The sequence below is a fragment of the Mustela nivalis genome (assembly GCF_964662115.1).
Source record: "Mustela nivalis genome assembly, chromosome: 1".
NCBI classification, from domain to species: Eukaryota; Metazoa; Chordata; class Mammalia; order Carnivora; family Mustelidae; genus Mustela; species Mustela nivalis.
In genome coordinates, this window is record NC_139020.1 from 2,329,646 (window position 1) to 2,356,367 (window position 26,722).

At 65.0% G+C, this 26,722-nt stretch overlaps 1 protein-coding gene and 1 long non-coding RNA gene across 2 annotated transcripts; both read right to left on the reverse strand.

Moving 5' to 3' along the window:
* Positions 1–2,188: 2,188 nt before the first annotated feature.
* Positions 2,189–26,411, reverse strand: PDXK (pyridoxal kinase). Its single transcript, XM_082721085.1, has 11 exons — positions 26,118–26,411; positions 15,387–15,441; positions 11,406–11,510; positions 10,870–10,953; positions 9,891–9,937; positions 9,138–9,223; positions 8,206–8,251; positions 7,160–7,271; positions 6,562–6,698; positions 5,058–5,124; positions 2,189–4,777 (listed from the first exon to the last, which is right to left on the reverse strand). The coding sequence occupies exons 1-11, from the start codon at positions 26,202–26,204 to the stop codon at positions 4,665–4,667; spliced, it is 939 nt and encodes a 312-aa protein (XP_082577211.1). The 5' UTR covers positions 26,205–26,411; the 3' UTR covers positions 2,189–4,664.
* On the reverse strand, positions 16,285–17,374 carry LOC309860059. The gene is made up of 2 exons (XR_014309127.1): positions 16,983–17,374; positions 16,285–16,950 (listed from the first exon to the last, which is right to left on the reverse strand). It is a non-coding gene; the product is annotated as an uncharacterized lncRNA (long non-coding RNA).
* Positions 26,412–26,722: the final 311 nt, after the last annotated feature.

Below are 26,722 nucleotides of genomic sequence, written 5' to 3' on the forward strand. Positions count from 1 at the left end.
CACCAGAAAGATTTATTGGTGGGTGATCGTGAGTCCACAGCGCAGACGTGGACTTTACAATGCCGGTGGGGACTTTATGAACACCCACACACGCACAGAAGGCGGGCTGGACACCCCGGGGCTGCCCCGCCACCACCTGGACCTCACGGACCGTCCCTCCCTCTCCCGCACGGCCGCCGCCACCATCCCAGCTAATGCCCCGGAAGGCCCAGGCCAGCCGCGGTCAGGCTCCGAGTCCGCGCCGCCGCCCTCCTGCCCACCCAGTCCTGCAATCGGCCAAAACCCGGGCTAAACGTCTGACTTGGAAAGGTCGCGGCCGAGCGGGACTCTCGGCACACCACGCGCGCACCGCTGTCCTCCGGCCTGTGCTGTCCGGGAGGGCCGCGCCCGTCCCAGGGCTGCCACCCGCCGCCCGGCAGCGCGACGCTCCCGGGACTCTGGGGCGCACGAGGCCGCGGTGCCGCGCGTTTCGCTTCCCTCTGTTCTTCGGGACCCGCCGAGGGCTGCGGCCGGGCCCAGCGCCGCTCCCTCCCCGGCCGCGGGACCGGACCTCGGCCGCACTGTCCGTCCCCGCGCGAGCTGCGGCCGCGGAGACAGGGCCTGCGGCGGCTCGAAAGCCGGGACCTCGCCCCACAGCTCGGGACAGTGTGGTCAGTACAGGGGTCCGGGTCCCCCGAGGAGCAGGAGCCCAGGGGCTCCAGGCGGCCGGCGCCCTCCGCGCCTCAGCTGGGCCGGGGGACGCGCGGGGCCGCAGAAGCGGGCCCTGCCCCGAGCCGGAGTGGGCCGCGGCGGCGGGTGTGCACCGGCCCTGGCCCGCCCCCACCCGGGGCTCTCAGGCCGCCGGGCCTCCGGGCCGGACGCGCACAGGGCTCCGGGCCCCGCAGCTTCGGGGCCGCCCGTCCGCCCGGGGAAGAAGCCGTCGGGCTGGAGCCGGCAGCGCTCCGGTGCGGCCCGGGGTCGGCCCCCGCGCCCCGTGTGCGGCGAGCCCGGGACGCATGCGCACGAGCAGCCCGGCCCTCCCGAGGGAGCCGAGTCCGGCGCCGGCCGCGGGAGACGCGCCCCCTAGAGGGCGGGCGAGACGCGCAAGCGCCGAGGCGGCCCCGGGCCCCGCCCACCCGCCCCCTGCCGGCGGAGGCTGCCGGCGCAGGGTCGGGTCCGCGGGCTCCGGACACGCGCGGGGGTCGGGCCGCCTCCCGCCGCAGACGCTCCGACCGCCCAGCGAGCGCAGCGCGGACACACGTGCGCGGACACGCGGCCGCTGTGCTCCGGGGCGGCCGGCGTCCAGCCGAAGGGAAGGAGGCGTCCTGGGGGAGGGTCGCCCCTCCAGACCCTCCCGACCCAGGCGCGAGGCTTCCCGGCCGGCGCAGCGGACCCGGCGTCCCAGAGCGGCACCGGCTCCGCAGGGGAGGGGCAGCGCCGAGCTGCGGTGACGGGACGAGGCGGGACCGGCAGCCTGGCGGCCGCGACCCCCGGCGGGCAGAGTCTGGGGGCCGCGTGGATCCCACCCTGAGGCAGAGCCCGCACTCTGCCCCGGACCCCTCTGCCCACTCAACTTCCTTCCCCGATTCCCGCCCAGGCAGGTACTGGGGGGGCCTCCCGTCAAACCCCGACCCACCCACGGGGAGCCGTGCTCCGGGGACGCGGAGCAACCAGCGGGCAGGACAGAGGACGACAGGGACTGCCAGCTGTTCTGGTGCGGGCACAGAGCGCTCGCACGCGGCTTCCCATGCAGGCAGCTGCGGCCCCAAGCCCCGGGCTGGCGGCCCCATCAAAGGCAGGAAGGGTGAGGGGAGGGCTGGCTCAAGGCCCAGCCCGGCGCTGTCACCTCTGTCGCCGCACATTCCAGCTGGGAGTGGACATCAGGTCAAGCAAGGAGGCAACGCAGAGTCGGGAGTGGCCTTGAGACACCGAGTGCCACTAGGGCCCACCCACCCAGCCGGGCCCCCCACCGCCATCACACAGCATTCCTCTTCCCAGATGAGAGAGACGGGAGGGGACAGTACACCTGCACCAGGGACCGGGCATCGCGGCGCAGGCAGCGCACTCTGGCCTCTGGCTGAACGTGGAAATCACTCTCTGCTTAGTCGTCCGGGCAGTTTTGGCACACCACGCTCAGCCCATCGTAAAGCCGGGCAACATTTTACAAAACAGGTTTCAACAAGTTTAAGAAAAAGACAACAAAGCATCATTTTTACCACCGCTGACATGTATTACAAAAATAATGCAGATTAACACGATCACCTCAGCAGGACTTGGCAATGACCTGAAAATGTTTTTTAAAAAAAGGGTATTTTGTAATTAATCTTTAAGGTCTACAGAAGCTTTGAAAAACTACTGAAATCTGTAATCTGGTCCTAAGCAGGCGATTTAAGACCAATACATCTCTCATCTTAAAATATATAATTATTACTTTGCGTGTTACTAAACTATGGAAAGTAGAAACAAAGATTAATTCTAATCTGGACCCAACCTGTATAAAAACACCACTGCTAACGACCACGTGCACTTCCGGATGGGACATCGTAAGCACGCCAACCGGGGGCTCTGGGTGCACGGAGGTCGGGGCCCAGGGTCGTCCGGGCTCGTCGGCAGCACGGGACACACACACACCTTGCTGGGAGCTGAAGGGTTGGACGGTCTCCCATGGGAGCTGATGGAACCAGACGCCGTTTCTACAGGAGCCCCGCGCTCTGCAGAGGCTCTCCGGACACCCGGTTCCTGCTGCTGGGTGCCGAGGGCATAAGACACCACCTCTCCCAGTGCTCGGGGGTTCAGAGTCAGAGGGACAGAGGAACACGCCCGGGACCCCGCCAGAAAGCCGATGAGGGGGCAGGCGGCTTTGTACATATAGTACCGGTGAAGTCAGTCAGGGGGACACAAAGGCTGAGCCTCTGAAATAAAAGGTGAACAGGCAGATGGACAGTGTTTGCAGGAGGCTCCCCAAGGCCACCGAACAGACGCAGCGAGCCCCTCCAGCCCCCACCGTAGCGGTGTGGAGGCTTTTCTGCCATGGCACTGCAGGGACACACACACTCAGGATGCTTCCCAGCTTACCCTCGCTCTCGGTATTAAAAAAGAGGGGAAAAAACCTTCCTTTGCTGGCTGGTGGCGTGGCCGTCTCCCCAGCTCTCCTTGGCAGTGACAGGCGGCCAGGCTCTACCCCAGGGCTAAGCAGAGCCCGGTCCTCAGAACCAGGACACAGGACAGGGACACATGCCCTGACCTGTGCCCGCCATGGGAGGCGCGAACCACCGAGCCCGTGCACAGCTGCTGGGCACTGGTGCGCGAGTGAGGACACTCAGGGCGTGAAGGACAGGGAAAAAGAAAAGCGGATAGAACACGGAGGCCGGCTTTCGTTTTGGGGCGTCCTCACCGCAGTGGAGAACACTGCCCCGAGGGGGTGGCAGTGGTTCTGGAGGTCACGGCGAACTGCCGCAGTGGGGGGTGTGGGCTGCAGGACAGGACCTGCCTGTGGGACGTGGGCAAGGGGGCTCCCCAGGGCGGGCCTGCCATCTGTCCCCACCCCCCGATCCTGCAGGCTGTGGGCTCCCAGGAGAGGAGGACCTCTGCACCCCCACACACATAGGGACGGGGGCTTGGGGGCCAAGTGTACGGGACGGGCACGCCTCCCTCCTCGCAGCCACACCTGGGAGTCCTCCAAATTCTGGGCCAAGTGGGGCCAGACAGGCCACCCCGGCAGCGGACAACCAGTCTGGTGCCCAGGCCTAGGCTGTGGCCTCCGTGGCGGCTACTGGGAGCCGCTCCTCTGGCACTGTGCCCCAGTCCCTCCCTGGGGTCCAACACCCTCCCCTGTGAGGGCTGGGCACAGCTGCAGCTGGCTCTTCGACCCGCCTCTTGCTTCCCAGCTTCCAGGAGGCAGAGGCAAGCAGGGAGGGGCAGGTGTCCCCCTCAGCCCTCCTGTACCCACCTCTGCCCTGGCCCCGTGTGCAACACACCTGTTCCCTGCAACGGGGGCAAACAGTGTATACTCGACCTGCCGTGTCACTGACTAGGGAACACAACGTGCTAGTGCTCCCACAAGCTGTCCCCAACCCACAGGACCTTTCCTCGTCTCCGTCCTGTCAACCAGCAGGTCCCTGGTCCCATGGATGGGCACGACATGTGCAGGCCACCTGAATGTTCAGGGTCCTGGAACGGTGCCCCCCAGCGGGACTGCACAGTGCCCGTGCGTGCCGGGCCAGCTGGTGTTCAACTGTCCCCATGGGACAACCTTCCCCGGTGACCTCCCCAACAGCGAAGGGACAACCAAGACGTCTGAAGTGGGAGCAGAGAGGGTCGGTCAGAAAGACAACACAGAGATTTAGCAAGACCCTTCCAGGCGCAAATGGTTAAAACCCAAGGGTTCTTCGGGGACACATACAGCCTGGGCTTCCACAGCCCTAGGCTCCTTGGGTCGGGACACATGGCGCCCAGAGCCAGGAGAGCCATGGGGAGCGACATTCCCCAAATTACAGATTTCTGTGATTGCTTTTTTACTCCTGAAAAGCACGACCAGCACGTTTTCACAATTAAGACTGGTGAATACTGGACACTCATGAAAGAAAAAGACCAAGCTTCAGTCACAGCTCTAAGGCAGACGCTACATGTTCACGGGACAAGGGAGACACCACACGCTGTGCATCGGAGGGGGCGGCTCAGGGGCCTCACAGCACCGTGGCCTGGACCACGATCTCTGGGTTCTCGATGTCCTTTTTGCTCTGGACCATCCTCAGTTCCAGCTGCGCCGGGCTGGGCTTCAGCCCTCCCACTGCCTGGGCTGCAGGACAAAGCGTCCGTGACAGGGACAGAGCAGAAGCTACCCTGATGTCCCCCCACACCCCACCCGAGCCCTGACAGCCCGTGTCGCCCCGTGGAGCTCCCATCCCGAGCTCGCACCCCGCAGGCAGGTCCCTGCCCGAGCGAAGGCCGCGGTGACGGCAGGAGCCTGGTGACCCGCCGCCAACACCAGAGGGCGCAGCTGCTGCCCTTCCCGCCCCCTGCCCCTGCTCTCCGCGGGGGCTGCCTTGCGCGCCTGTGGGCCTGGCCAGGGCATATACCTTTTGCACATCTGATCGTTCGCTGCAGGACGTGGTGCATGGCAGACACGGTCTTCTCACAGGCCACCTGTGGGCAACGGGGGTGTGGGACACACACACACAGCCCGCGGCTCCCCCACTCCCGTGATGCCCGAGCCCGGATGGGGTCTTCCGTGTCCACAAGCGCTGTCTCCACCCCGAGTCCCCAGGGCACCGGCTTTACCATCACACGCTCCCCACCCTGGGATGGGTGATCCCTGGGACAAAGATCGCAGGAGAGCTGGGCAAATGCCACCGCACCCAATGAACTACCTCCCTCTGGCTCCTGTACTCTGGGGAAGGGCAGAGCCTTAGGCCCTGTCAATACTTTCTGGCATGCAGTAGGTGCTTAATACCTGTGTTTCCAGAATGAAGCAGGTGTGAAGAACCCACATGGAAAGGAGCCCCCCCCCCCCAAAGCTGGCTAAGGTCATCGCTTGCTGGCAGCTCAAAGTCAAAGACTCCGGGCTTAGCGGGAGCTGGGCACATGAGTGGACGCCCTCCTGCCCAATTCCAGGACCCAGGGTGGCGCCGAGCCTGGATTTGGCCTCAGGCGGCCCAGCAGCAAGGCCTCCACTGAGCACCGGCTGGCCAAGGTGCGCGTACCAGATGGACCGCCCACGGGGCCAACTGAAACAGCGGGTCTGCGCTCACCCTCGTCCCTGGGTGTGTGGGCGGGGGCACCGGTCAGACACAGCACGCGAGGGCTTCACATCATAGCATCATCCCTGCGCCTTGTAGGCAAGAGGGACTGGGCTCCGCCTAAGCCCCACATTTCAGGACTGGGGCTGACCGGGAGGGTGTGCACCCCCCAGGGAAGACAGGCCCCTCCCAGCGCCCAGTACAAATCCCGACCCGAAGCTTCCCCATCGTCCGGTGGCCCCCACACAGATGAGGCGCTTCCTCTCTCTCAAGCACCCCTCGCTGCTGCCCTCCTGTGCACACTCCGGAGGTGGGGGTCCCGCCGCTGCGCCACAGTAGGCAGACGCGGCCCCAGCAGCCGGGACGACCTCGTGCACACTGGGGCCCCTGTCCTACCAGGCGAGCAGCAACCAGCCCCCTGCCCAGCGGGGCCTGCGCCAGGCGGCTTCACCCCTACACGCTCGCACCTGTGGACGTTCACACACAGTGTGGGGAGTGGGGGGCGAGACGGACACAGACAACTCCCAGCGAGAAAGAGCCTCTTTGCAAGTCTGGCTTCGCAGCCCTGTCCCCGGCCCTCCCAGGGGGCTTCCAGCCTCTGGGTCTATCGAGTGGCTGCGGCCATGGTCTTTCAGCGCGAGTGCTGACTGGCGGCTCTCGGGCGAGAGGCTCCTAGTTACACACTCACTGAGGCCACAATGACCCCTCCCAGGCCCGGCCTGGCTCAGGCCCCGGACCCCGTCTGGCTCTGCACTGCAGCGTGCTGTACGCGGTCCTGCTGTCGAAGCCCCCGCAGCGCTCAGACAATCCCTGCTGGGGGCACGGAGGGGGCTGGGCCGCTGACCTTGAGGTTGCTGGGGTGTTTGTGTGTCCACGCCAGGAGCATGGCGGCAAAGAGGTCCCCGGTGCCCACAAAGACCGCGTCGACCTTGTGCATCTCCATGCGGATGCGCTCTGTCACCACGGAGCCGTCGGGGTTCCCTGGAGGAAAGAGCGGCCCATGGGCTCGCAGACCTTGGGTCAGCAGAGGACCAGCCCCTCGGGTCTGGGAACTGGCCGTTCCCCCTGCCCACTCCTTGCCTGCCAGCATCCCCTCTCAGGGGCTCACTGGGGCAGACGCCCTGTCCCAAGGAAGGTGGTGGTTACTGGAACCCCCAGCAGCATGGCGGGCGCGGGGGGGAGCGCGGCTCCTGCGATGGGACACGGGCGGAGCCCACGGCCAGGGAGCAAGGAGGGTGTCTACGGCCACGGGGACGTGAACTTACTGAAACGAGGGTGTGTGGGGGCGCAGGGGTACGCCCTCCCACAGACACGGAGGGAGCGGCGAGGAGGCCGTGTGCTCTCTGCGACGGCGAGAGTGAGCCGCAGGGAACCCAAACCCAGGCGCATTCGCACGATCAGTGAGGAACCCATGAGGCCCCACAGGCCCCCCCAGGACTCACGAATCCTCTGGCTCCCCAGCGCGATCAGGTAGTCACTGCCCCTCGGGGACGGCAGGTTGGAGCTGGTGATGACCACCGTGTCCGGGCCCATGGCGTGCAACTCGTCCATGACCTGCCAGGGCACAGGGGCGCGTCAGCACAGGTCTCGGGATGAAACACCCAGTGGGTGAACCGGCAGGTCACGCTCATCTCAGGAAAGGGGGCTCGTCCCCCGGGGGCAGGGGCAGCATGGCTGAGCCGCAGGGACGCCCACCTGCTACAGGTCACTGGAGACCCGGGCGGGCTGGGCTCTGTTGCAGGTCCCAGATGTGCCCCCCACCCCCGTGTCAGCGGGTCCCGGATGTGCACGCCAACACCGTGTGAGGAGTCTCCCGGTGCACACACAGACCCCCGTGCACTCAGACATGACCGCGCCGCACGCATGTGCACACACGGACGCCCCATGTCCGGCCACGCGCACCCTCCTGCTGGCCTCTGCCAACCCCGCCGAAGCACACAGGTCCCGGCTCAGGGTGCACAGCGAGCCCACAGGAGATGCTGGGACAGCCGTGCACCACACTGTCTCTCCAGGACAGATGTGCGGACCCCTGGCCTTGGCCTTGGCAGGTCCCAGTCTCCTGCTCTGCAAACTGCATCGGCGTGGACGCAGCCGAGCACGAGGCTGCGGGCATGGGACTGGCTGCAGTGTGCGGCATCTTTGGTGGGGACAGTGCCATCGAGACAGAGGACACGCCCCCCCCCACAATCACACCCAGAGCGCCCGCCATCGCCCTGATCTCCCAGGACCCTAGAGAGAGTGACTGATCTCGGCCCCTGTGTCTGTGGCTCTATTTGGGCCGCCCCAGGACCCCTGCAGGACCCCCTTGAGCAGAGCCAGCCACGGGGTCGCCCAGGCCCAGACCCACACTGCAACTGCCGTGCCCAACACAAGGGCCGCAGCCCCCGCGGGCCCCCAGGGTGCCCATCGCTCTCGTCCCCAGGGCACTCGGCTGTCCCCTCCCCACCATGCCCGTGCCCCGTCCCGAGCCAGCCTCGGGAGGTCTTACCGACAAGGCTTCTTCCTGACTGTGAATCTTTCTGCCACTCAGTAACCTGCGAACAGGTGGGCACAGGTGACACCCTGCTTCTCTGGGTCCTGCCGGAAATACCCCCACAGCTGCGGGGCTGGGAAACGCCTCCCGCCCTGCAGCAGCTCGCGCCTGCTGGCCATCACAGACCCGGCCGCTGTGGCGACGTGGCCAAGGACCCGCGGAGAGTAAAACTTAACCCAGCAAGGGACAGCTGCACAGGCCCCTCAGAGGCCCGTGACTGTGACCGACATCCACGGAAAGTCAAAACGCGGACTGCAAAGGGCAGATGATTGACACAGCGCCCTCACAGGGACCGGTGGGCCAGGTCGCGCACCCCAGCCCCCGAGCCCCCACCCCCCACTCCTTCAAAGGCAGCCTCACAGACGGGGGAACCCACCAAGCCGCACTGTGGCACCAACGAGCGCACGCAGACACCCCACGGCACCAGACCCCGCTCGTTGCCCCCCAGACTGGCTCTTCATCAGCTCCACGATCCGAGAGACGGTCGGAAGCTCGCTACCTACCGCGAGGGCCCAACCAGCTCCTTTAATCCCACCCCGAGACTGGGACGTGGGCTTCCGAGCACCCGGGCGGGTCCCCTTCATTGGCTGGCGAGGGGGGGTCTCCGCCCGGGGCCTGTGTCACCCCCACGGGCCCTCAGCTCCTCCCCTCTCCTGCTGCTCAGGAACTCGGCTGGGGTCAGCACGATCCCAGGACATGCGGTGAAGTGACCGCCCACTCCCATTGGGCTGCGGCGCCCCGGGGGGTGATCGGCCCATCCCCCTGCCCTGGCCAGATCTCTGCTCCGCTCTGAGGCCGGGCCGTCCGAGGAGTGAGGGAGGCTTGGCGGCCGGCCCGGCCAGCCCCACGGGGCGGTGTGAAAGCCTCAGTGGCTCCGGGTTACTCACTCAGCCTCGAACTGGTTGGGGGTTATGATGTCTGCGAGCGGCACGACCTTCTCCTTGTAAACCGGAAGGAGGTCCTCGGGCACGTACTGAAGGGGCGGGCGACAAGGCACACAGGCTGATGCACCCAGGAGGGAGCAGAACCAGAGCGTGTTTGCAGAGGAGCCCCCGGTCCTGGTGGGGGCCACGACAGGGGTGCACAACGGGCTGACCCCTGCCGCCCCTCCCAGCGCAGGTGTCTCGGGGGCCACAGGCGGGAATCCGCCTTCCTCCCTGGATGGCACCCCCGCCCCTACCCCCCGCCACCGCTCTACATGACACTGAGGGTCGGAAGCCACGGCTGGTCTGCTGTCACACGGTTGGGGGAAGGTATAAAAAGTAGTACTAAGAACACGTATGACACATGGAAGTTATAGGAAATTCAAATGCCAGTGTCCACATGTGAACTTCTGCTGGGAGATGGCCGTGTCTGTTCCTTTGCAAAATGTGGCTTTTTCTTGAAAATTTTACTTTTAAGTCATCTCTACACCCAACATGGGGCTCGAACTCACGACCCTGAGATCAAGGGCCGTACACGCCCCCAGCTGAGCCTGCCGGAGGCCAGCGGCTTTCTCACACGGCGGGGACGTAGGGCCGCAGAGATCTGCTCTCTAGTCCTTCACGGGAAACCCCGTCCGCCCACCCTTGCTTCCGGGCAGGACGACACGGCCGCGTGCAGGGCCCTGGGTGTGGGCTCCCAGGCGTGCAAGGACTAACCATGGAGCCTTGGCCGTTCCATTCGTCGCCCATCACCGGGTCGCACACTGTGGAGACACAGAGGGCATCCGTCAGCAGAACAGCTTACCCGGACGATGAGGGCCCTCACGTTCCCTTCCGTGTGCAATTTCACGTATGCAGCCGACAGCCTGGAGCGCACGGCCTCCTTCCTTCGCTCGCCCTGTCACCGGGCACCGTGTGTTTGGTCGTCCCAGACGGTGTGCTCGGGTTTGTCTGACCCTCACTGTGCCTTTTCTGAGACGGGACGTGGAGCAGCACCCCACTTGTCTGCACCCGCATGCCGGGAAGGCCCCGTCTCCGTGACGGAACTGACAAGACGACCCAGGTGTCGCACGGTGTGGGCCCCCCAAACCCGGCTCCTGCTCCCCTGGACAGGCCCCCATGTCAGGGCACTGGATGCCCTCCCAGATACAGGAGGTGTCCCACACATGGCAGGACCCTGCAGAGCCTGGGCTGTGCTTGTCTGAATGCCAGGGCGGGAGAGCGGCCCAGATCGTCCACGTCCCTTGCAGCAGAGGCCTCTGGTTGGCGGACACCCTAGGAGCTTGTGTGGCGGCCTGGGGCTAGGGACTGGCCGGCTGGCATGTGCCTCAGCCTCGCCCCATGTCCACCCTCACGAGACAGACCCACCGGGACACCCATACCCTCTGCTGTCCTCTCTAGGCCTGACAGTGGCTACATGCACCCCAACCACGTCCGGCCCCTCCAGCCCTCACGCGCGGACAGATTAGCGCCCGTCTGTCACCCACTTCCCACAACTGTCCCCACACAGACGAAGACGTTCTGAACCCTTTCCAGAGCCCTGAAGGCACGCGCCCCTGCACACCCAGCATGTTCCGAGCTTACAGGCCAGGGGAGGTGGACAGGAAAGGAGGGGCGCCAGGAGGGAGGCCGAGCCCCCGTCCAAGGGCCGCAGGTGCGACCCGCGGGTTAGAGGAGGTGCCGGCCCAGCACGTACCGTACACCAGCTTGGAGTTCTGCTTCTTCAGCTCCCGCACAATGTCCACCACCGAGGCCAGGAAAGACTTGTCCCTCGTGTAACCTTTGGGAGGGAAACCCGGGCCACGCAGAACAGAAGGGTCACGTCAACCGCCCGGGACCGAGGCAACAGAGCACCCTCAAAACCGTTCTGCTTCACGGAACGGCAAGCGGGGCTCAGACCAACAAGTGTCCCAACGTCTGCGGTCCCTAAGGGGACACCGGGTATTTCCCCGAAGAAAAGCCAAGGGCTACATGAATGGAACAGGCCAAGAGTGAGAGGTGGACAGGAACACGCCCCCGTCGCGTTTCCCGAGTTCGAGAATAAGCACGTCACGCCTAATGACGCCGGTAAATGGAAACAGGTCCTTCACTGTAAACTTGACTAAGGAACCAATGCGGGGCTGGGGGGCAGGACGCGACAGACCTGGCGTCTGCACCCCGCCCTCCCCAACACCCTGCGGTCCTGCTGTGGGTGGGACCGGCAGTCACCGGGACGGCGGGCCGGGGACTCACCCGTGAGCACGTAGTCATACTTGTTCACGCCGTTCAGCTGCAGACCCTCGTAGAGCTCGTGGAGCTCATCAGAGTTCAGCACTTGACCCTTCCAGTGTGCGTAGCCTGTGGGGACAGGGCGACATTCAGCCCTTTTACTGAGTCCCGGGAGGTCCCCTAGCAAACTGCCAGGTCTGGGGGTGGTCTCGGGGGGCCCCCAGCATACTGTGGCTATCCTTAACCCCTAGGAATGTCCCTCCAACCCTTGAGCTCCCAAAGCCTCCCTCCTCCAGAGCACATCACCCTCTCTCCCCCCAGTGGGGTCTCTGAGACTGGCAGCACCAGCAGCCTTGCGGGGGGGGCGCAGTGTGTGCCATCTGAAATGCAGATTCAGTGAGCCCGTGTTTGCGGGGAGGCTGGCACTCGGTTTAGGAAGGCCCCGGCTGATCCTTACCCACAGCAAACGTGAGAAACCTGGACCCAGAGGAGGAGCCACCAAAGCAGGCCCCAGGAGCCCCATCTGGCCTCCAGGCTGAGTGAGTTTTTGTGCTTTCACGTGGTTGGGGGAGAAAAAATAATTTAGACTTGTGAGAATTCCGTGAAACTCCGCTTTCAGTGTGTGTTTGTAAACCTCCAGTTCTGCCGGGCCTCCGAGCCCCATCCCTTACACGCGGTCTCCGGCTGCTTTCACGGGGTGAGGGCACCGAAGGGGCCAAGCCTGGTTACTCACCCCCGTGCCAGCCCTACTCCCCAAAACCTGCTCACCCAGGACCAAGCTTCCCTGGCCTCAAGCCATGGCCAGTTCTTTTCTTTTTTTTTAAGATTTTATGTATTTGACAGAAAGCGAGCACACAAGCAGGGGGAGGGGCAGAGGCAGAGAAGCAGGCTCCCCGCTGAACAGGGAGCCCAGTGCAGGGCTGGACCCCAGGACCTCAAGATAACCACCTGAGCTGAAGGCAGACGCTTCACTGATGGAAACCCCGGCGCCCCCGGGAGCACCACTGGGAAGAGCCGTGCCCCGTAAACCCATGCCCATCAACAAACGGACACAGGAGGCAAGTGCGGTCCGCCCGCACCGGGATGGACTGTCACCAGCCACGCACAGGAGTGATGCACAGGCACACACGGCCACGAGGGCGAGCCTGGAAGACATGCAGCTCAGCGGAAGACGCCACTCAAGGTCGGCTGTCATGTGATCGTTTCTCTGGAACCTTCAGAGCCGCAGATGGAGGTGAGCAGTCCAGCGCCCAGGAGGAGGGCCAGGGGGAGGTTGGGGAGTTGCTGTGCTGCGGGTTCCAGCGGGGCAGGGAAGACGCCTCCCCTGTGGGTGTGCGGGCAACCTGCAGTGCCACGCTTCACCACGTGAACCCGCTTGACGGCACAGAAATATGCTAAGAAAGAGGCTGTTTACAAACACTGGGGTTTGTGCCTGGGAGAGTGGGCCGGTGGCAGCTTGCGGCATACGTGGGGACAGAGCCGCTGGCAGCGCCTCTCCACCGGCCCGACCCTGGGACACAAGCAGTGTGGGCGGCCGTGTTCACAGGCCTCGGCAGTGACCAGGAGCTCTCTGGGGCCCCATGTGTGAGCCACAGACCTGCTTGTTGAGCAGGGAGCTGACGGCACGGGGTGATGTCCCGGCCGGTCATGCACGGGGCGAGCCGAGCACCGAGTGCACAGTAGGACTGACGGTGGAGAGGGCACCACAGCGAGGCCCGCCGGACAGCGGGAGCAGCGCGGTGCTGAGCTAGGACACTTGTGGACGGGGATGGGTGGTGCGGTGACTCCCCCGGGACACAGTACCTGCTCGCCGGGAGTGCCTCGGTTCTCCTTACAGAGAGGCAACGGGGAGCCTGAGGGGTGTGGTAGGTGAAGCATGGTTGTGGTCGTGGTTGCGGCTCAGATCATGATCTCAAGGTCGCGAGATCGAGTCCCGCGTTGGGCTCTGTGCTCAGTGGGGGGTCTGCTTGGGATTCTCTTCCTCCCTCTGCCTCTGCTCACTCTCAAATTAATAAAATCTTCTTTAAAAAAATTTTTAAAAATTTAAATAAAAAGGTAAACTGGGAGCACCCAGGGGGTTCGGTCAGTTGAGAATCCAACTCTTGATTTCAGCTCAGGTCATGGTCTGGGTTGGGAGCTCGGACTCCGGGCTGGGCTCTGTGCGCAGCAGGGAGTCTGCTTGTCACTCGCTCTGCCCTCCCCTGCTCGTGCTCTCCCTCACATGCATACGTAAAATCTTCAAAAAAATAAGGAGCGCCTGGATGCTCTGTGGGTTGAGCCTCTGCCTTCCGCTCGGGTCCTGATCTCAGGGTCCTGGGATCGAGTCCCCGCATCGGGCTCTCTGCTCAGCGGCGAGCCTGCTTCCCCCCCTCTCTCTGCCTGCCTCTCTGCCTGCTTGTGATCTCTGTCGAATAAATAAATAAAATCTTAAAAAAAAAAAACAAGATCCTCTCTCCTCGCCTGCTGCCCCGCCCCCGACTTTGCACACACCCCTTCATCGTCTTTTAACAAAGAGAGAGAAGGGGAGGGGAACAAAGGACCCGAAATATTTCCGGGTCCAAAGCCTCGGGCTGAACCCCTGGGACTTGGGATCCAGCTGCAGAGGCCACCCTGTCGAGTCCAAGCTGGGGTGCCTCGGGTCCCTGCTGCCCCGGAGCTGCCCGACAGGTCCCCTCACCAGGCGGGTCTGCCCAGCACCTGGAGGCCGGAGTGGGGGCCCTGCCACAAGCCCCTGCACCTGCGGGTCCACGCACTCGGGGTCTGTCTTTAACCCCCCTTCTTGGGCGGGGCAGAGGCCCCTCGTGATGGTCAGTCCAGCCCCGAGGAGGTTCTGGGAGCCCATGAGGCAGCGCGCTACCGAAGGCCCCAGAAACCCCTCCCGCACCCGGGGATCTGGGCAGAAGCGGCGGAGTCTTGGCTTCTACCGAACTGAGGCTAATTATGGTGCAGTGCGATGTTCAGCAACGAATTTAATTCCAGCACCGAGTGGCTCAGCCAGTCTGGCTCCTTTAGACAGAAAGGCAGGTGGTTAAACAGCCAGGAGAGCCTGTGGGACCCGGGGAAGTCATTTCACAGCACTCGGAATGCGCGGCAAAGCGAGTTAGGGAAGGGCTTTCTGCGAGAACTTTCTTCTGAGTCCCAAACATCTTCCCCTCCGTCCACAGCTCACGGCACCCTGTCCCTTCTGCGAGAAACTGCACCAGGAGCGGCACAGCCCATCTTTCCTGCGTGTGGGCTGGGCCGAGGCACCCACCCGCATACCGGTAGGCACTCTGCCAGCCTGAATCTAGAAGGTTCTTGCTGCGGGTTCCATCTGGGTTCAGAGTCACTGCAGGAGGGGCGATGCTGGGATGTTTCCAGGAGAGCAGTGGCCTCACGCCCCCGCCTCTAAGGCACCGTGGGGTCACACGGCAGGTGGCCCCTGGGGCCATGGGGTCAGCCGATGGGGGAACGGGCTCAGGAACCTTGTCCCCACGACCCGGGGCCTCTCCGAGGGCGGTGTCCCTCACGTGTCCTTGAGTTAGCAGTTCTGTTTCAAAGCCTCTGTGCACAGGAGTCGCTGTGCCCCCTGCGCTCAGACAGGTGGCACCACACGAGTTCCCAAGGTGCTGATTTCAAACAGAGAAAATCTGGATCCGCTCCACACCCCCCAGGGGCACGTGCATACATGGGGTCCTGCTCAGGGCCCGCGGTGGCACCCAGAAGAGGGCTCGGCCCCGCAGCTAGAACAGGTCTCCATCTCACAGAGGAGACCGGGGTGCCAGGAGGCTCCCCCAACCTGCCCTGGGGCACTCAGCTTCAAGCAGCCAGGCCAAGACTCAAATGCGGCACCTGCACCCAAGGCCAGGCTACACCCCAGCCCCCTGCACCCCGCATGTGCTGGGTGGCCCCCCCACTCCAGCTCCTGACCGTCAGGCGAGGGGTGGGGTCCCCAGATTTCTCATGGCCCTTTCCTGTATCCCCCTCTCCCCGCTTTCGGTGACTCTCAGGCGAACAGCGCCTTACCTGTGTGGTTGGAAAATTGGACGGAGTTCAGCGCATCAACCTCGAATCCCAAAACCTACAAGACAAAAAAGGACCGGCTGTGAGAGAGCCAGGGTGCTGGGGGCAGGCAGGAGGCTCCCTGGAGCTGGGTTCAATACGTGGACTTGGGGGCCATGTGTGTTGGCGAGGGGCCGTGGCCAGGAGTACGCGGGGCACCACCACTTGGAGCGCTCAGTCTCTGGAAATCCTGCAAAGTAAAAATGCCCGAAAAGTGCGCGACAGCGTGGCGTCCGTCTCCAGACGCGGCAAGAGGGCTGTGAGGTCCTCTTTGTTTCAGGGATGTGGATTTGAGGTCACCGCGCCTCTCGGGGGGCAGTGCCCAGGGCTCCCCACTGCACAGCACAGCTGGCTGCTCCGTCCCCAGGAGCCCAGCTCTCACGGGCAGGGCCACCCGCTGCGAGGGGGCACCTCGGGGCCAGGGGCCGGCCGCGTGCCCATGGCACAGGGGGCAGGTGACCGCACACAGGCTCCAGGTGCCACGGAGTGAGAAAGGAAGTTTGTACAAAGCAAAAGCTCCTTCTTCAACCAAGGGGAAGAAAGGTTACGTCCAAAACGGCCTAGATGCCTCCCCAAGCCACTGTGGGGCTGGCGAAGCGGCCAGGCCAGGGCGATCTTCCCTGGGGCTCACGCTTCCCGTTTCTGCGCATGCAACAGGCAGGCACGGACTCGCTCAGGGAACAAGACGCAGGCATGAGCCACACTGTCCTCTGTGGGGCCCTTCCCACAGCCCACAGCCATCAGAGCGGGTGGGTGTCGGGACATGGCTCGGCCCAGCCCTCGGCCGTCATGTCCTATGCCGGCCCCGTGACCTCCTGCGCCTGACCTTCTGGCTGACCGTGGCTGGCATCGCTGCTGAAGACCCCGGCCCAGGGCCCTGCTGCACGGACCCCGACCGCTCTCGGGGCAGCCCTGCGTCCCTCCTCGTCCCTCCGCAGAGCCAGCTCCTGAGGAAGTCTTGCCCGGTGCGGCACAAAGGCCTCTGGGGCTCGCGGTGAGGGTAAAGCCCCGAGGTGAGGCCCCGACACCCAGGACGGAACCGAAGCCTAACGAGCGTGAGTAGCGCACCAGGGCCCGGCCGTGACCTCCAGACCCGTGGGAACCAGGCAGGCCCCCAGCGGGACCTGGGGTGGGGCCCCGGGTCCATCGGCACGGGGAGCCTCGCTCGGGTCTTCCTTCTTCCCCCACCCCGGTGTGAATGATGCGGCGGGGAGGGGGTGTCAGGCTCACACTCGGGCTCCAACCACAACCTGTCTGGGGGCCACTTCATGCCCAAACAGGCTCACAGCCAGCCCTGACCTTGGAGCCACGTGACCCCACGTCAGGACAAGCTGTTTAATTCAGATTCTGCTTCTGTTCAGAGCGGGCCAGGGCCCTGGCGCCAGCACTGTGGGAGGGCCCACAGCCGGGACAGGGACGGACCTCACCGGGCCAGAGCAGGAATACCACGCCCCCCTCCGCGGGGACGAGTGTGGCACAAGCGTCTTGCCCGGAAACCCAGAGGCACGCGCTTACCCAGCAGCGGCACCTGTCTCCCCGTCTCTTACCCAGCAGCGGCACCTGTCTCCCCGTCTCTGCCTGCTTCCCGTCACCCCCGCCGGGTCCTGCCCGGGCCAACAACGTGACCTCTCCAAGTCTCTGTATCACCCTTTCCTGGGGAAGCACAGCCTTCCTCGACCCTCTCTGTCCCTGCGCACAGCTCCCTCGGGGGTGGCACAACGCCTGAGCCAGCGGCCGTACCTGCCTGCACCAGGCCACGGAGGGGCGGGGCCTGTCAGCCTGGAAGGATCCTGCTCCCCCCCAGCAGTGCTCCCGGCTACACCACACCCACCCCCCTGCGGCCCCAGGGCTCCTCCGCCAAGCCGGCCCCCAGCCCTCCAGAACCCAGTGCAGCACCCCCCCTGCCCCCTCCCACCCTGGCTGGGTCTCAGTTCACGTTTAGGGCCGAGGGCGCCCATAGACTGCCGGAGTCCCCGACCACACAAGCCACACACAGGCAGAGGGACCCCGGGGAGGCACCAAGAGAAGGGCCAAGGCAGCCACCCTGAGGGAATGTGTGCCATCCAAGCCCTCTGACCCCAGCGGCTGATGGTGGGGGCGGAGGTAACCCCCGGGAAGGCGGCCTGGGAACGTTAACACCCCCGTGAACTGAGTGCGCGGGTTCATCGGGTTCACGGGCCCGCTGACCTTTGGATTTTCTCCCTCTCCAACCCCAGAAAAACAAGAACAAAGGAGCCTTTTATGACACTGGTCCACAAGGACAGGACGGGGGACCCAGTGGGTGAGAGATTTCCACAAATCTGGAGACGCACAGATACTCCACGGGGACCTCAGCTCCCGCAGAGGGCCGCATGGGGGGGGTCGGCGTCCCGTGGGATGCGGCGGCGGAGGACACAGCGGGAGGGCGCACAGATGGAGGAGACAGACGGGAGGGTCTGGGGAGACACACGGAGAGGAGACACCACGGGCTGCGGGTGGCCGGTCTCTGGCCGTCCCCTCTCTCTCCTGCACACCAGGGACTTCCCGGCCTCTTCCCCTACTCACCCAACACCGCCCGCCCGCCTCCAGGCCTCCCCCGAACCTCCAGAGACCGGCTGCACTGCTCTGGTGCTCTGGAGCGGCCTCGGGCAGCCGCGGGGGCGAGGGGACGTCTGGGTGCTGCTCCCACTCCCGCTGCCCGGGAAGGATCCACGGTCAAGCTCCCCCTGTGCTCGCCCACCGAGCCACACACCTGTGACCTGGGTCTACCGCGCCTCTCTGAAATATGTAAGCATTTGAGCAGGTGTTACCAGAACTCGAAGAAAGAAAATATGACCCAGAGGCCCCGTGAAACTCCACAGTTGACACTGGCCCTTGGCCAGAGTGCCCGCTCGACAAGCAGCCTCCCGGCCTGCCGGCGCGGCTTCAGATCCCACAGAATTCTCATCATGGCGACAGACACAGCTCTGAACTGGCCACGACACAAATCCCGAGAACCTGCCAACTACCCGCTCACTGCTGCCGGCTGTGCAGATAATGAATCCCCTGAAGCCAAAACACGATGGGAGAATGAAGTCCCTACTTCACGCTTTTCCACGTCAAGAGCAGCACCAGGGCCTGCTTTTCCACGTCAAGAGCAGCACCAGACACGGCTTCTTACTCAGTGCACATGCTGTGCCCAGGGCATGTACCACTGCAGGTATGCCACTGCGCAGGCACGGACCGACCACGGAGCAAGGACAGTCCAGGGGGCGTGCACCCATGCAGAGCCCGTCCCCACATGCTCCTGGAGGCCGGCGCCCCTCTTGGCTAGCCGCGCAGCTGCTTAGGGAAGGTGGCAGGTGTGGCCGCGCTCGGAAGGCAGGTTTCCCGCACTTTCTGAGAGCAGGCGGCCCTTGGATACTGGGTGGAAGCCGGCGCGGCCGAAAGCGAGGGGCACCCTATGCTTCCCACAAGCTCGTGCAGCTCAATGAGGCTCAGACAAGCGGCCTGCACGAGTGCCAGTGGTTTTTCCAGGAAACATCCTCTGCGGGTTTCCAGAGTTAGCGGAAATGGGCCCCCATGGAAGCCGTCTGTGAAAGGGAAGCGGTGACCGTGAGGTCAGGACAGCGGGGGACAGCGGTCCCCGGGTCGTGAGGTCAGGACAGCGGGGGACAGCGGTCCCCGGGTCGTGAGGTCAGGACAGCGGGGGACAGTGGTCCCCGGGTAACACCTAGTAAATCCTCTCACTCAGGTCCCCACTCCGGGGCTGGACCTCACTGCACCTGCCACCTCTCCTGCAGCCCCTGCGGAGCCAGATACGGGTCGATACTTGGTCCAGGAGTCCGGGCCGTGTCTGGACACCCTGGGAGCCCCTGGGTCCCCCCACCCCCTGGCCACGCTCCCCACCTGCTCTGTGTGCGGCCCACACCCAAATTCCTGCCCTGGACAAACTTCACGTGAGTCTTGTTTGGTGGGAGGAGTCCCTTGTGCCCCATGGGCTCTGCGGAGGGACAGGACCAACCCCCCACTGCTCCGGGACAGCCCTGCCTGTGTGCGTGTTCTGTGCAAGTCACATGGTTCCAAAGTGGGCCTGAGAGCCCACGGCCCCTGGGGACACCCAGCACAGGTGCATGTGAGTGCAGGTGGCACCTCGGACGGGGGTCTGTGGCCCCAGCGAGGTCACCCAGGTAAGGTCACCCTCCCTGCAGGCGCGAGGCAGAAGCAGGTGTCCAGGTGGACGGGCAGAAGGGCAGAGGGGTGAGAGGTCCCAGCGCCAGCCGCCTCGGGGCAGGTGCTGAGCAGAGCAGCTGTGCGAGGCCGTCTGGTGTGGGACTGTTGCAAAGGCCGGAGTGACAGAACCCACAGGAGTTACATGAGTAACGAATGTAACACCCGCCCAACCTCAGCCCTCCCTATGACTTCACCGCCTCTCACCACGAGCGCCACTCCCTGGCCTGGCGGCTGGACTAGGGCAGGATCCCACATAAGGGAGGCCACAGCGGCCACACCTCTTCCACCCACACAGACAGTGTGTGGTCACCACGGCAACGGGCACACGCACTGGAACCAGCCGCCACCCCTCACTTTTTATAACCTCTACCAGCACACCAGCAGCACGCAATCAAAAGATGCAAAAGACCCTTTGAGAAAGAGAAAGAGAAAGCCTGGCCACAGGAGAGGGACCCCCGCCCCCCCAGAGTCCCCTCCTCCCAGCACTGCCCAGCTGGTGGACACCAGCCCCCATGGGAGGCCAGAAGCCCTGGCCTTCCCGTGTCCACCATCCCGTGTGCCTCGGGACGACGGCTGGTGTGGCCAAAGCCCACGGCCTGGGCTCCACCAGCAAACCCGCTCCCATCTCAGAAAAACCCCGGGGGCCTCGGCCAAGCAGACCCCACAACAAAGCCCACTCCCTCATCACGCAGCTGCAGAAAGCTGGCGGCTCCTGGACCACAGAACCACGGCCACGCTGCGGTGGCAAGCATCTCAGGCTCAAGCAAGCCACTGAGGTTCTCGGCCAGCCCCAACTGGAGGCATTTCTGGAGAGGTGCCAGGGCTGGGCACCCGCAGAAGGGCCCCTCCACCTGCCGGAGGCTGGGGGTGCGGCCGTGTGCATGGAAGCAGCCCATGTCCTGCTTAGAGAAGGCCGAGGGGCTCCCCCCTCCCATGCCTCCAGTGAGCTCTCCATGTGCAGGGGTGGGAGGGCGGGACATCTGCAGTGACTCCTCGGGGGAGGGGGGCTTTCAGATGCTCCATCGCGGCCGTGCAGCCACCAGCAGTGAGCAAGGACAGCTGGGATGCCGGCAGGACACCAAGCCCCACGTCCTGACCCGCACAGGGGCCACGTTGTGCCCAGATGCAGAGCCGGGGCCCTTTCTGAGGGCGGCTGCACATCGGGGGGGCCCTGGGCGGGTGACGCACGCTCTCCGCGGCCGGAGCCCCCTCTGTGCTGCAGCTTCAACCCACTCTGCTGACAGCCAACAAGACACGGTCATTAACGCAGCAGCTCGTGGGCGGGGGTGCGGAGCACTCCCAGCCGCGGAAGACGGGAGGCTCTGGAAAATTCCAGCGCGGCTCCCCCACCCTGCCCAGACCACCCCGGTCCCTCTGCGGGAGGGGGTCATTGTCTTCAAGAATCCTCTCTACGGCTTGTTTTGCAAGATCTGTTGCCGCTGCTGCAGGAAGTCAGAAATAGGAAAGAAGGGAGGCCAGAGTGTCACGTGAACACTGGCCCCCGTCGGGGTCGGCCTTGGGACTGAGAGCCCGGGCCCAGCCCACACCCTGGGACTACTCGGCCTGGCAGTTCGGCTCGACCCTGGTCCACTGTCCTCCGACAGGGGCTCCTGCTGGAAACCGCCCTGCAGCCGGTCCTCAGTCCCGTGGCCATCCCTGCCCATGTGCGTGCACCCCTCCGCCTCGGCCATCACAGCCCTGGACCCCCGAGACCCCTGCCCTGCTCCCAGCACACCCCGCGCCCCGATTTCCGGGCTCCCAGCGCTCACGGCCAGGACCACGGCCCCCTGCCAGGCCCTGCACACCGTCCCTGCGCCAGCAGTTGGCTTCTGCTGGGGGCCGGGCTGCGCTACAAATCCCCAGGTGGGGGGGCCTCACCCTGAGTTCCCAGCAGCACCCTGGGTCGGGACGGGGAATAGGGCAGCTGCTCTGGGAGGGCAGCAGGAGAGGCACTGCCCCCCTGGCCAGCCACGGATGCTATATGGGGCTGCCTCCTTGCTTCCTGAAACCCCGTCACTGGTTTTGTTCCTCGGTGTCACTTGTCCACACCGCTGTGTGCTCACAACCGGCTGGTTCTAGGTCGGCGTCCCACATCAGCGTACCCCGGGGACGACCAAGCCCACGAGCCACAAAGCCCACGGCCCCTGCGTCATGTAAGCTCCTGTGCACGGACGTATCCACCCTGCCCAGACGGCGTGGACCGCGCTACCCCAGACCCCATGAGGCCCGGTCACTCAAACAGAAGCCAGAGCCCCACTCGGAGCACAGCACACACGCACACCCACTACTCATCACACACACGCGCACACACGCCCACACACTCATCACATGTGGGCACACGCACACATGCACACAGACACGGTGAGGAAAAGATCAGAAAATGGGACCAATTGCGTTCTGGCTTCCTCCATGACAAACAAAGAGGGGGAACAGAAACCTCAGTCCCAAACCGAGAAGCCGGTTAGGGGATCAAGAAATTGAGCAATTCTGGACCTTCCTGGAGGAACCGCAAAGTGACTCACAGGCTGCCGACACACACACATTCCGATCAGCCGGGACCTGCGGAGGCTGGGAAACGGGAATCACCACAGGAGGCAGGGTGTGAAGCAAGCAGGGCTCTGTGTCCTGGGGCACGAGGAAACATTCCAGAACATGCCTGGACCTGCTCCAGACCCAGCACGCCGCCTCCGAGGAAGTGGATGTCCATGCCGGGCAGGAGGCTGCTGCGCTCCCTCATGTCAGCGGTCTGGCACCGCTGGCCACTCCGCGCATCACCGGGAACAACGTCAGGGCGAAAACCCCGTCTTTTTAAGGATGACCTTCTTCCGGAATCTTCCAAGTGCGGTTCTGTTGCAGAAGGCCCTTCTAGCCTCGGGATGCTTGGGAAAAGAATGGAAAGATCTGCCTCTCAGCAAGGTCACATGGAGGCTCCTGAAGGTGAAACGCTGTCCCCACACCGTCACGAAAACCCAGACACGGGATTCAATGGGCATGAGGCGAAGGCCCACATCAGATACTCTGAGCTACTGGAGGGGACGCTCCAAGGCTGCGCCTCTCCGCTGTGAGCCCGCAGCGACATCGCCACCCCAGCACAGAGGTCATCCCCGACCAAGGCACGGAAGGCCCCTCCCCCGGAGCCCCCGGAGTCCCCGGAGCCCTCCGCAGGCGTGCCGTCCCGCCACCACCAGGACTTCAGCTTCTGGCCCCCAGCAGGGTGAGAGAATCTCTGTGGTTTTAATGCCGCCATCTGCAGCGCTGGAGAGAGTGGCCCCAGGACACTGACACGACCCCAAGCCCCGCAGTCTGCTGTACCCTCACCGCTATAGCCCAGGAGCAGGTGGTGTGGCTACCTGGGGGGTTCTGGGCGCTCCCCTCTCCCCGGGGGGTGCCGCTGACACACAGGCAGCCGGCTCAGAGGGACGGCACCTCCCGGCTCGGGGGAGCTTCCGGTGTCCAATTCCCGAGAGGAGGCCGTCCCACTGGCCTCTGGTGCCAGAGGCTCGCTTCATCTCCCGTCCCCCATCCCCCCCCCCCCCCCCGCTCTCTCCGGGCCCCAGGATCAAAGGCCGGAGCAGCAGGAAGGCCGAGCCATGCACAGAGAGGCGTCCCCCAAGCCCTAGACTTGTCAGCTGTCTCTCCACCGCCAGGGCCATGCGGGCCACGAGCCCGCCCTTCCTGTCCTCACTCTGCAAACATGGCATCACCCGCCCGACCCTCTCATTTCATTTCTCTGTTGCTGGTCTCTAGAACATACTTTGGACTCAGCCCAAAAGCCAAACTCAAAACCAGGGTCAAGCTTCTGCTCCTCTCTCTTTGGTCTGACCCCTTTCTCTGCCCAGGGAGGGTGGCTGCTCACGGGCCGTGCCTGAGGTGGCGAGCGGTGTGCTTTGGGGTTAGGGTTAGGGTTAGGGTGGGAAAGGCTCGGCCCGCGGTACCCAGTCCCTGAGCCTGAGATCCGGAGACAAAGGGACAGCAGGCCAGTCCCCACAGGGGCTTCTCCAGAGCCCGGCTTCTGCTGCCCCTCCTAAGTTCTCTTCCCACACTCAGCTGCGTGCACAAGCATGCCTTTGTCTAGCTCTACGGATCGATGACCCTGAGAATGTACCCCCCACTGAGCACAACTCCGGGTGCTCAGGGATGCTTCCCCCCCGACCCCCTGCTGGAAAGTGCAAGTGCGGGGAGCCCCAAGCCTATCCCAGGCCCTGTCCAGCCCAGCCCGTCCTGTGCTGAGGCTACTCTGAGGTCAGTCGGTGGCCATCCCCACCCTCTCCCTACTTGGCTCTGCTCCAGCGGTAACCAGACTGGGGGGGGGGGTGCGGGGGGGTAGCAAAACACCCGCAGCGTTAAGGGTTTGATCCTCCCAGAGCTAAGGAACACAGGCCAAAGCAAGCACTTGCAGGCTGACAGGAAATCGCAGTGTGCGTGCAGTGAACTAAGAAACTTCTGGAAATTGTTCTTTTTATGGGCCGAACGTGTTCCCCAAATTCCTATGCTGAAACCCTGGTCTTCAGCAATTCAGAAGGTAACTGTGTCTGGAGACAGAATCTTTAAAGCGGTACTTAAAGCAGAACGGGGTCATCAGGGTCGCGGCAGTGCACTCTGACCCACGTCCCCAGGTGAGGAGACAGACGCGCACAGAGGAACCAGGTGACCCCACCATCCACATGCAGACGCCGCTCGGGGGAGGCAGCCGTGCTGAAACCTCCAGAACTGAGGCCACAGACGCTACAGCTTGAGCCGCCCGAACACACGGACACTGCCCTGTCTGGGGTCCAGCTCAGCGGGGAGCATGTTTGGAGGACCACCACCCCTGGCGTCCCCCTCCTCAGCCCTCTCCATCTCCCAATACTGTATCTTATTTCGGTAATTAGCAGGAAGAGGAGGAAATTAGGGCAAAAGACACACACAGGTAAGAACTGAAAAGCCAACCCACATCCCCTCCTGGTAGAGGTCGCGGCCTCCAGGAGATGGCGCAGGCAAACTTCTGTGCCAACCCTGTCCGGTCCTCCTGCATGCGCCCCGGGCACGCTGGCCCACCTCATTCAGTAGCCAGCACCTCCAAGGGATGTTCACATGCCCCAACTCTTCGGGCCCTAAAACCACCCAGGAGCAGGCATCATGCCCATTCTACAGATGAAGCAACTGAGCTCAGAGTGGAAGAGCGCCTCCTGCCTTCGGAGACCCCAGCCATACGCCTCCTGGGCCTCACCACCCTAGAAGGAAGTGCTGGGATGGGTCATCTCAGAAGCAGAGCCCCTCCAGCCCCCCGACAGGTGGGAAGGAGGTAACAGGACCACCACGCTCGCCCCAGCCTATGCCCCACGGCCCCGGCACACGGGCGAGGATGCCGGGCAGGAGAGAAACCCCAGGTAAGAACCGCAGCTCTGACCCTAAGAGGCGCCTCGCTGTGGAAGTTTAGAACACAGGCCTGCCCAGGTGAGCCGAGGAGGGGAACGGTTTGCCCGGTGCAGGGAGAAACAAGGGAGTGTATGTGGCTGGACAGTGAAGAGGGACTGGGCACAGGACACAGGGAAGCCAGCAGGGGCCCCGTACACCTCTGCCAAGGGCAGCTCCCACGACTCCTTGGCCAAGAAGAGAGAGGACTGCTCCTCTGACAGGGACAGCAGGCTGACGCTGTTCTCAAGAGCCCTTCCTGGTCCTGCCTTTCGGGGGGGGGGGGGGGGCTGCTGCACAGACCCTGCACCTTTGTCCCAAGCACAGGACCACCCCAGGGAGTGTGTCCACACCATCCACCCAGAAGCAGAGCTCCCCCTTCTCCAAGGACTGAGGGGCACGCAGGGGCCCAGCCACACTTGCTTCTTGCCCTGGGGTTGCGGCCCAGGGACAAGAGGCCAAGGCGGGCAGTCCAGGAGAGCCACGACCTTGCTGTGACCACCCAGCACTCCTGCTGGGCAAACAGGCAGGGGCGTGCCCCTACCCTGGTACTGCCTCTGGGCTGGCATGAAACCCCACGGCATCCAGGCCTCCTCCTGCCCCTCGCCAGGCCACCCACCCTTGGGGCTGCAGCACGAAGCAGTGGGCTCCTGGCCTGGGAGACCCCCCAAGGACAAGCCCGAGCGGCGGGAGTAAGCCCAGCAGGAAGTCGAGGCTCTACAACATTTGAGAAGCGGCTTCGGAAGCCCAAGGGCAGGGGCCCGGTTCTGCGTCCGGGTCTCCGCGGCGCCGACACCTGCCCGGAGGCCTTCGCAGCCCCGCCCGCCGCCCCGGACCACGTCCCGGAAGAGTCCCCGGAGGTGGGACCCACCGCGGCCGGCTCGGCGTCCCCGGCGGGTGCGCGGCCAGCCCCCGCCCTCCCCGCGTCCCGCGCCCCCGCCCGGGGCAGGGTCAGGAGGCCGCCCCCCCCGCCCCGTCCCCCCGGAGCCGCAGCCGGCGGGGGCGCGGGCGGCCACTGCGCCACGGCTCCCGCGGGGCCTGACGCTCGGCGGAGGACGCGGGCCGGGCGGCCGGGCCAAGGTCGGGGGCTCGGGGTCCGGCGGCGCCTACCTGCAGCGGGAACGTGGCCGCCCGGTTGCCCACGTAGCCGCGGACGACGTGGCTCTGGATGGAGAGCACCCGGCACTCCGCCTCCATGCCGGGCCCGCCGCGGCCGCGCGCGTGTCCGCCGCCCGCGGGGCTCGGCTCGGCTCGGCTCGGGGCAGGCGCTGGACTCGGGGCAGGCGCTCGGCTCCGGGCAGGCGCTCGGCTCGGCGCGGGCCGCCTCCCTGTGACCTCAGCGCGGCCGGGAGGCGCGGGTCCCGCTCGGCGCGGGGGCGGGCGGGGCGGGCGGAGGGGCGGGGCTTCCTCGGTCCCCGCCCCCGCCGTGCGCCCGCCCCGCCCCGCCCCCTGCGCGCCCCCCTCCTCCCCGCGCGCCCGCCCCCGCCCCCTGCGCGCCCGCCCCCGCCCCCTGCGCGCCCCCCTCCTCCCCGCGCGCCCGCCCCCGCCCCCTGCGCGCCCGCCCCCGCCCCCTGCGCGCGCCCCTCCTCCCCGCGCGCCCGCCCGCCCCCACCCCCACCCCCCCTGCGCCGCGCCCGGGCGCCGTCCTTCCCGCCACCACGCCGCCCCTCGGGGAAGCCCCGGCCGGCGCCCGCCCTGCTCTCCCGGGGCGCCCG